This window comes from Anneissia japonica, unplaced genomic scaffold, assembly GCF_011630105.1.
Source record: "Anneissia japonica isolate Jap-2015-1 unplaced genomic scaffold, ASM1163010v1 scaffold287920_len488460_cov166, whole genome shotgun sequence".
Lineage (NCBI taxonomy): Eukaryota > Metazoa > Echinodermata > Crinoidea > Comatulida > Comatulidae > Anneissia > Anneissia japonica.
In genome coordinates this window covers 456,271-466,414 of record NW_022745460.1, presented here as the reverse complement: position 1 = coordinate 466,414, position 10,144 = coordinate 456,271, and the positions used below count along the sequence as shown (strand labels likewise).

At 33.9% G+C, this 10,144-nt stretch overlaps 1 protein-coding gene across 1 annotated transcript in view; it reads left to right on the top strand.

Annotated features, from left to right (window-relative positions):
* Positions 1 to 4,937, top strand: part of LOC117119950 — an 8,906-nt gene extending 3,969 nt beyond the window's left edge. Inside the window, exons 3-6 of the mRNA XM_033264927.1 lie at positions 2,094 to 2,444; positions 2,886 to 3,180; positions 3,454 to 3,515; positions 4,132 to 4,937. Coding sequence (XP_033120818.1) covers positions 2,094 to 2,444; positions 2,886 to 3,180; positions 3,454 to 3,515; positions 4,132 to 4,937 — 1,514 coding nt within the window. The remainder of the gene's footprint in view (positions 1 to 2,093; positions 2,445 to 2,885; positions 3,181 to 3,453; positions 3,516 to 4,131) is intronic.
* Positions 4,938 to 10,144: the final 5,207 nt, after the last annotated feature.

The following is a 10,144-nucleotide window of genomic DNA, read 5'->3' as shown; positions in this document are numbered from 1 at the left end:
AGTGAAGTGGGGGGGGGGGGATGCGATATGATAACAAAAATAATGATATAATCATGACAATACTTAATGAGTAATAGACATATTAAATATACTTATTAAATGTACTTATATACATGTATGTATATATATACTTATGTATATATATATATACTTATATATAACGTATATTTTATATGTATATATATATATATTATATATAGCCTATATATATATAGCCTATATACGATATAGGCCTAATCATGACAATACTTAATGAGTTATAAACATACTTTATATATATATATATAAATATATATAGACATATTAAATATAATTTATATATATACATATGTATATAAATCATTATATAATAGGTAAAATCTAAACCATTTTTATATATAAGAATAATAAGAAACGAATACAATATAATAATATGGATTAAAAACATTTTATTGGAGAAGAATTTCAGTTTAAATATGCCTAATATATATATATATATATATATACATATATATATATATGATATGCCTATAAATCAGTATTATATCGGTATTATCATTAATTTTTATGTTATACCTTTTTATTAATATTATTTTAATATTATTTTTTATTAATGCTGGATTTGTTACTGTAAATGAAAAAAGAGTAACAAGGGCAACGATTCAAAACACTTTAATTTTGGCATAGTTTGGCTTTGCATTCAAATTTCTTTTGTTTATTTCGTAAATATACAGTAGAATTGGGGCCAAGTTAACTTGAGGCCGAGTTGACTACTTGGGGCCGACTTAACTTGGGACCGAGTTAACTTGGGGCCGAGTTGACTTGGGGCCGAGTTGACTTGGGGCCGAGATGACATGGGGCCGAGTTGACTTGGGGCCGAGTTGACTGGGGCCGAGTTGACTTGGGGCCGAGTTGACCTGCTTCCATCACACCATGTGGCTAATTTTTATCATGAGAAAAATAACGTAAATAAGGTAAGACTTACACTCAGACCCGTGGATTGTAAGGCAAGTACGGTGTCAATAAACAACACACCGCAGCTTCACTTTAAATATTCATGAATGCATTTTCATTGCCTCCTATATCAAAGGCTTATTATATAATTTTGTGTACAATGATTTAGGAATATATTTACGAATACGTTTATTGAATTTAGAGGCCACCTTATAATCATTATAAGAAGAACTAATGCAAGGACCAGTGGTGGCGCCAGGACCTGTCCGACGGATGGGCTAAAGGCCCCGACGGGGGGCTAGTGGAGCGAATCGAGTCTCACTTGGGTGGGGGCCAGTGGAGTCCAGGAGGCGAAGCCCCCTGGAAGCCACGGATATTATTTGATGAATTATGGCGAATTGTTATTACTTATTTGATAGGCATCAAGTTACTATAATATGACTTCATGTAGGCTATGCTTTCTAATGTTGAAATCAGCTTCCAAAACCAAAACATTTTGAATGAAACAAGAAACAAAGAGTATGCAATGTAACCATCTAATTAAGTGAAATTCTATATTTTGGAAATTTTGTATGAAATCTGTCAACCACGCTTTCATGGTCGCGGTTGCTTCACCTATCACGATGTATTCCAACCATCATCTAAATGAGCATGTCATAACAGAACGCAAATTATTTTTAATTAGTCTCATTGAATTATTATTATTATTATTATTATTATTATTAATATCATCATTATTATTATTATTATTATTATTATTGTTATTGTTGTTGTGATGAAAAATTAACACAAACAATATGGTGGCTAAACAAATATTACATGTAAAAATTTTTTTTTATTTGTCTGTTCCCCGACAAAACTTACCGTCTTCCCCGACGGTGGGGGGGGGGGGCTATGCTTCCCCGACGAGGGGGGCTATAGCCCCCAGCCCCTCTGGCGCCACCACTGGCAAGGACATAATGCAGTTTTTGTTCATTTACGCTTGAGTCTCATTAAAGATAGGTCAAAGAAAAAAGATAATAATTCTCAATACAGGTTATTCTGAAATCATAGAAAAGACGAAGACATAATGTATACAAATATCAGGGCATACTTTGAGTTAATTTACATCAGTATTAGGGCCTATAATTACTCTATTGTTAATCTTAATGTTTACACAGAAAATGATGTATATGCATCACCGAACTGCTACAAATTTATAAGAAAAACGATCGACAGAAGTTCATGTTTTGATGCTCAGCGTGAATGTGAACAAGTAGGTGGCAACATCACCGTAATCAACAGCACCGACGAGTACGAGCAGTTGACAAACAACGTGCTACATGTCCTAAAAAACAGGGACGATAGTACATTCAATATTCATGTCCAAAACCTGCCACGGGATGACATACGTATGGGATGTGCAACAATTGAAATACATGATGGACCCGGTATAATAAATAATGTATACACTACAAATACCGATTGCGACGAGACTTGTATGGTAGACACTATCGTTTGCGAGTCCACGGGTAAGTACAATAGCACCCCTATTTAAGGGGTAGGTTACCACAGTTTTTCAATTTTAAATGATATATGTTTACCATAAAAACTCAAACATCGATACAAGTCTGCTCTTATACCGCTTTATTAATAACCCTTATAAGTCTAGGTTACCTAACAATCTCATCGCTTATAGAAGGGAACGAACCTGTCAATGAGTTTCTATCATTACCTACCTTTCTACTTGTCGATGTATTAGATTAGATACCTTACTTTTTGCTCGGACGAAATAGATTTTTGGGGAGTCAGTATATTCTATATTTCCAAGACCACTAACCAAATTACATCTCTTCTTACAGTTTAAACGTTTTACATTATCTATATTTATTGTAAATGATGTATTTCAGATATAAAAAAAAGCCTAGCAAATATAACAGAAGTAATATTATGTTAATTAAATCATTTTAAAGATTTTAATACGGAAATATGTCCAATACAAGTAACCGAAGTGGCGCAAACAACAACGGTACAACAAACAATGAGTGTCTTTACCACAGTCAGCAAATCATTTGTTACAGAAGAAACAACAGAAAAATACACATCGATGGTGTTTATGCATCCATCAAAAGGAAACCAATCTGAAATAGAAACTGGTCCTGGCGTACCGATAGTTGCTATTATTATGTCAATTGTCGTGATCACAATCGCAATCATTTTATTAGTGCTATTGTTTATGCGACGCTCACAGAAAAGAAAAAGATCAAGGTATTAGAGTGTTATATAATATAATTAGTAATATTACTATCGCTAGTTATATTTGTTGATATAATATATTATTGATATTATAATTAAAACTATAATCATATTATTATTATTATCATTTTATTATCATCATTATTATTTTCATTATTATTCCTAATGATAAATTCAAAGTTATGATATATAGCATACTACTATAGGTTATAGGCCTACTTAGGGCCTATAATATTATTGCTAGTTTACAATTTTAGTTCCATATGACGTGTGTTTACTTTTTAGAAATTCCCTTGGTCCGAATCAGCATTTACAGTCAACAGGCCTACCAGTCGATAAAGATGGAGGTACGTACCTAAGCAAACATATGACGTCAGTTTCACGCCCTGAACACAACCGAAACTTCTGTACGTCAAAAATGGAGCGTTCCGTTAGGCCCCGCACCTTGGATATTGTAGCTAAAATCTCCAGAAAACAAGCACGTAAACGTATGTTTGAGGGACAAGCGTTATAATTCCTGACCCTGTTCTAATTGGTCATGTTAAATTTGATAGATACTCCGGAAAACTCCATAATTATGGATTATCAGGAGTGACATTTTCGACAAAGGCCTTCCATTGGTTTTCACCAGAAATAGAGACTAGAGATTACTGTTAAAAGTGATCACTTGCAAGATTGCTGAGGTTGTTCTGCATACCTATTGTAATGCAAACTTGTCACTTCTTTTGCAATTCTTGACCCTAAACATTGGTGTATATTTGGGTGACATTGATTCCAACATCCATTAAAAACTCATTATTTTATACCCGTTTGAATGAGCTTTCCCATCAAGTCTCTTATACGGTACTATCTGAATGCGACTGTGACAACACAACTGTGACGCTTTATAGACTATATATCTCGCGAAATTGAACTTATATGGGCTTAAGATTATTTAACATGCTTTATTATTTTCAATCTTAGCCACCGTCTCTTACTCCGATGGTGGTGTCGTCCACAAATACTCAACAGCAGAGGACCATCAAGATCGGAGCGAAGCATACAACATACTTGATGCAAAATACATACATTCACCAACCGTGGTTGTCAATGATGTATATGGGTCATTCTTCACTAATGTGCCATTTTCCAGTCCAACAAATAGTGCACAAGATCAAGAACATGATATACTTAGGCCTAATGGCATGGATTCGGGAGCCGCGAAACAAAACGGATTAGGTGGTGGTGTGTATGCCGTACCAAATAAGAAGGCAAAAGCACATAATGGGGAAACAAATCAAGATGTAGACGAACCCTATGCTACGCTTGATGCTGATGACATGCAACCAGTGTCAGAACACCATGAAAGAGAGTCTGATAACGCTTTTGACGATGCATTATATGTTAACGCAAATGCACATTGTCTGCAAGATGAAGGTGAAGCCTATAATGCCCTTAATGCTGCAGACATGCATTCAGACCGAGACAATTCAGGTGACGTATACGACGTGCCATACAAGGAGACAGGTGACCGTCAAGAAGATCATGGTAACGTCTATGATATGTTGAATAGGGCAGAAGTTCGTTTAGGCAACGAATATGACAAGCTAAATGCTCCAGATAATATGGCGCCAAAAGACGACATGTATTCGTATGTGGAAACTGCGGTAGGCTGTGGAATTGTGACAATGTCGCCTGGAGAAGAAGATCATGCTTATGACAAACTACAGCGCAATACAAAACTTGATGGCGCTTCAATAAATGGCAATAATTATAATACACTCCAGTAAAGAACCTTCGTTCAAATCTACACCTCTACAGTATTCAGTGGCGGATTCAGTCGGCATGCAACCTCTACCTTTAAATTTTTCAAAATTTTTAAAAAAATGGAGAAAAAAAGAGAAAATTATATAAAAGTGCCATTTTCGGCCATCTAGAGTGCCATAATCAATATTGTTCTTACCTCAGCCCCAACTATGGACCATGGTGGGGCTGAGGCGGTTGGACACGTGTTTAGAATTCCTGGACCCGCCACTGATATTCTGTACCTAAACGAACATACTTTAACTTATATACCGTAGCCGTAGGACAATATGGAGCAGCATTGAGTATTAGTTGGTGTAATGTATATTTCTTTCCTACATCTTATCAAATTTTGTTTCCCTACATCTTAAATTTCCATTAAATTGTTATGTTGATTGTTTTTTTTAGCTCCGATGATGATATAATACAATAATTACCCGTGGATCATGTGTGATCTGTTTATTAGTTATATTATTTGTCTAAATTGATAGGACGCATAGGCCTGTCACGCCAAAATTGGTCCGGGCTGAAAAATGTCCGGCGGACAGATTTTGGCCGCCAACGTCGGTCCTCCGGATTGATTTTAGCCGCTAAAACCGGTCCCGCTTGGATAAAATTGGTCCGAGACGGCCTGAACACTGCCACTTCACTTGTAAATCGTCTGCTGCTCATAGGGTAGGAATATGATTGTTTCTCCCGTGAAGTGGAGGAAAGTAATTATGTTTCTGCCACACTTGAAAACAGTGACAGAATGTTAGTATTTATAAGCTTTTGAGGACGTATTTAATCAAACCCACCTGATAATGCATTTCCTAGGTCTACGCGATCGATACACACAAACATACATCTTTTTCGGCGGCCGTAGTTAGGCTTAGGTTTGAGCCTAAAATGAAACACAAGACTAATTTATTAGTTTTAAATATTCCGGATTATTGTGTGGGGTATTAGATCATACAATAGATATTCTAATACATGAAATGAAGGGTTCAGGATTCCTCGAATTTAATGCATGTACTGTACTTCGTCGCGGCACACACACAACCAAAAAAGGTAAAAAGAATAAACTAAAGCGGACCAACACCATTTAAACCCACATCGTTTAACTTCTTTTCGTACTTTTACACTAAAGGGTTTACTGGGCGGTGCGAAGCTTTCTTAATTTCACCATGATTTCACCTATGAACATATAACGAATGAAAACAGTATTATATAATGAGGGATAAGATACCGTATTTATCTATCATTTGATTAAAAAAAAAACATGAACAACGTTATGACAATACAAGTTATAACTACTAAATAGACGCCAGACCGATTTTTGCTTATAATGTGGACTACATTTGGCAGGTAGACCTAATTTTAAAGCCAAAATCGGTCCGGCGGACCGATTTTGGCCCCGGACCATTTTTTTTCCTGACACCTTAGGTAAATGTCTAAACCAAGGAACAGTTAAATTACAATACGTACTAATGAATAATAATAGCGTGAATAGACATTTTGTATTGTGAGGGTTCTTTCATTAAAGGGTTCCTTATACATTTTCATTGTATCAGATTCCCTGATTTTCTGTCGTTTGATTTGTACTAAAATGCATGTTCTTCCTTCATTCATGTTATCAAACATTATCAGCCTTTCTCTTTCTATCAATTGACAGTCCTTATATGTATTGATAATAATAAATGATGATTCTACAAATCCCACTTATCATTACTATTATGAAAATGAAGGCGATGATGATGACGATGGTGATGACGATGGTGATGCTGATATTGATGGTCATGATAATGATGACGATAATAATAAAGTTGAGGTGCAAAATTGTGCGTCTATGGCACTTTTATACTTCAATTTGAATGTGAACTTTTCCCCTTATAAAAAATGTTTAATAATATAGGGGCCCCTTATAAAATATGTTTAATAATATAAAGGGACCGGGACCTGGGCCAGATGCCCCTCAACCATGAAGCCGCCAATGAACATCTTTTTTTTTTTGAAGATGATCGCACGTTAAGCGGAAGTCGGACGACACCTGAAAAAAACAATATCAAATTTTGGACAAAGTCTAATAGTACATAGCCTAAGTTCAATGAAATGAAAGTAATGTGCCCACGTCTGGTATTCGAAAGTTCACATAACAATATAAAATGGTTTAATAATGCTCGAGCTAAATCATCATTAGAAAATTATTTAAGATATAAAAATAAACCAAAAATGGAAAAGTATTTATTAGAAAGGGACAGCTACCATGCATCAAACCTGATATTTAAAGCTCGAACTAATTCATTGCCTTTGGAAGGTAGAAAACAATCAGGTCTCCACAAAACTTACGTCAATGCTTATTATGTAATTCCAATAATAAAGAAACAATAGATCATTTTATTTTTAAGTGTAATAGATTACAATTTATTAGAGAACCTATTTTTAAAAAACTACAAGAAGAACTATTCCACAATGACCTGAATCTAGTTTGTAACTTATTTATTTCGGGTTTCCCTGAACTTAAGTATCACCTTTTCATGATCTTGAAATTCATTATATATTCATTATAACAAACCCAATTTTAACTCATTTTAATTATGAAATGTCAGAAAAAATCTTATATTTATATTGTAAATTTTTTTAAACTAAAGCATGGGAAAAACGTAACAAAATCTATAAATTTGTTGGAAAAGAAAAGAAAAAGAAAAGAGAAGGGGAGGTAGAGGGGGAAGAAAAAATGAAGGAAAAGGGGAAGAAGAGGAGAAGAGAAGAGGAGAAAAAAATAAAGTCGGGGAAGTGGGGAAGAAAAAAAAGAGGAAAGAGAGAGGGGGAAGAGAAAAGAAAGAAGAGAGGAAAAGGAAGGGGAAGGGAGAAAACAAATTATTATTATTATCATTTTTTTTTCTTTCTTTTTCTTTTCTATTTTATTAAGCTTCATTTATGTTTCTTTTCAGTTTATTCAGATAAAATGTAATGCATTCCCCGGGAGGTGGAATGCGCACCGTCGAGTTTCGGCATAGTCACGCATCGTCGGGAATTCCTGGCAATGGCGTGAACGGTGTCGAGCGCGGTGGCGTGTATTTCATTTCTTGGGATGCGTATTATAATTTCTTCTCGTTATTAGTTAAGTAAAAAAAAATCAAAATACTGATAAAGTATTAATTAGACAGTGTATTAGTTAAGTAAGAAATATCTATAGCAAGACAAATGTACATGTTAGGCCTATTATTACTCTTATATTGTGAATTATTGTTGCACATCTCTTTAGCGATTGTGCCTCTGTTACAAAAGAGAAACAATAAAGTTATTATTATTATTATTATTATTATCGCGTGTTACTAACCATACACAATCCCTAAATAGATGTCTTATATGTAAACGTTATTCACATATCCAATGTATTTTTGTGTGCTCTGAGTGGTATTGTGTACCATGTAATGCTTCCTTTTTTGCGTTTAACCATATCTGTCAATTTTGATAAATTAAATCAGAATGAATATATGTATAATAAGCATGTAAAACGCCGCAAGAAAAAAAAAAACAATATTCGCAAGCAAAATAAACCATGGTTAACCAATGGGATTATTCACTCTATTAATACTAGAAATCGATTATATAAAAAGTATATGAAATCTGGTAAAGAGATTGATAAAAAAAAAAGGTACACTAATTTCAGAAATAAACTAACTAACATAACCCGTTTATCTTCTAGAAATTACTTCAAAAAACAATTCGATATCCACAAAAATAATATTAAGGCAACTTGGCAAACTATTAATTCCGTGCTCGGCAGAGATACCAAATCTAACTTTCCACATTACTTTATTAAAAATAATATAAATATCACAGAGCAGTCTAAAATTATAATTGAGTTTAATAAATACTTTTCAGAAATTGGCCATAAACTTCTCAATCAATTAATATCTCATACACTATTATTCAGCATTTCTTAATTGACCTAATATTCATTCTTCCTTACACAAGTTTCGGAGAAAGAAATTATTGACATTACTGATTTATTCAAAACTAACAAAAGTCCAGGCGCCGATAATATTCATCCTGATGTTATTTAAAAGTTTCTCCATTTATATGTAAACCATTGTGTCACATTGTCAATATTTCATTTCAATCTAGTAAGTTTCAAAATTTCCTAAAAATTGCAAAAATTATACCTATTTTCAAAAAATAACGAGCCCCACCAATTCACCAATTATAGACCTATAGCACTACTTCCTTGTTTTTCAAAAATTCTCGAAAAGTTAATTTATAACAGATTAATAGCATTTCTTTTCAAGTATCAAATTTTACACCCAAATCAATACGGATTCAGGAAAGCACACGGTACAGATCTTGCGGTGCTCCACATGTATGAAAAATTAACGTCTTTACTTGCAAAAAAACATCACACAATCAGTATTTTCTTTGACACCATAGATCATGATATTTTACTCTCAAAATTATCTAATTATGGTGTCAGAGGCCTTCCATTACAACTAATAAGAGATTATCTTACAGATAGATAACAATTTACCTCTATCAATTAATTTGATTCTAATTTATTATCTATAACCTGTGAAGTACCACAGGGTTCTATTTTAGGTCCTCTGATTTTTTTAATTTATGTTAATGATCTCCCAAATGTCTCTAAATTACTACATTTTATTCTGTTTGCAGATGATACCAATATATTTTATTCTAATGAAAATAACCATACCCTTATAACCACAATCAATAACGAACTTAAAAATGTATATTTATCTGGTTCAAACTCAATAAATTATCTCTTAATATATCCAAAACTAATTTAATTTATTTCAATCATAGTAAGAAATGCAATAAAGAATTGCCAAATGATATTCTTATTGATGGCCATCCAATTAAAAGAGTTTCCAGCGCAAAATTTCTGGGAGTCATAATTGACTGCGAACTCATGTTGGAAATGTCATATTGCCAATGTTACAAAGATAGTTTCTAGAAACGTTGGAGTTTTATCTAAATTAAAATACACTCTTCCCTCCAACATCTTATTTTCATTATATAATACACTTATTTTACCTTATGTTAATTATTGCAACATTGCCTGGGCTACAACCACTGGTAAGTTTTCACAATTGTGCCCCTGGGCAAGTTCTGAAACGACTAAAATTCATTGCTTATTTCTATTACAAAAGAAAGCGCTCAGAATGCACAGGGGCACTCCCCCCCCCCCCACCAG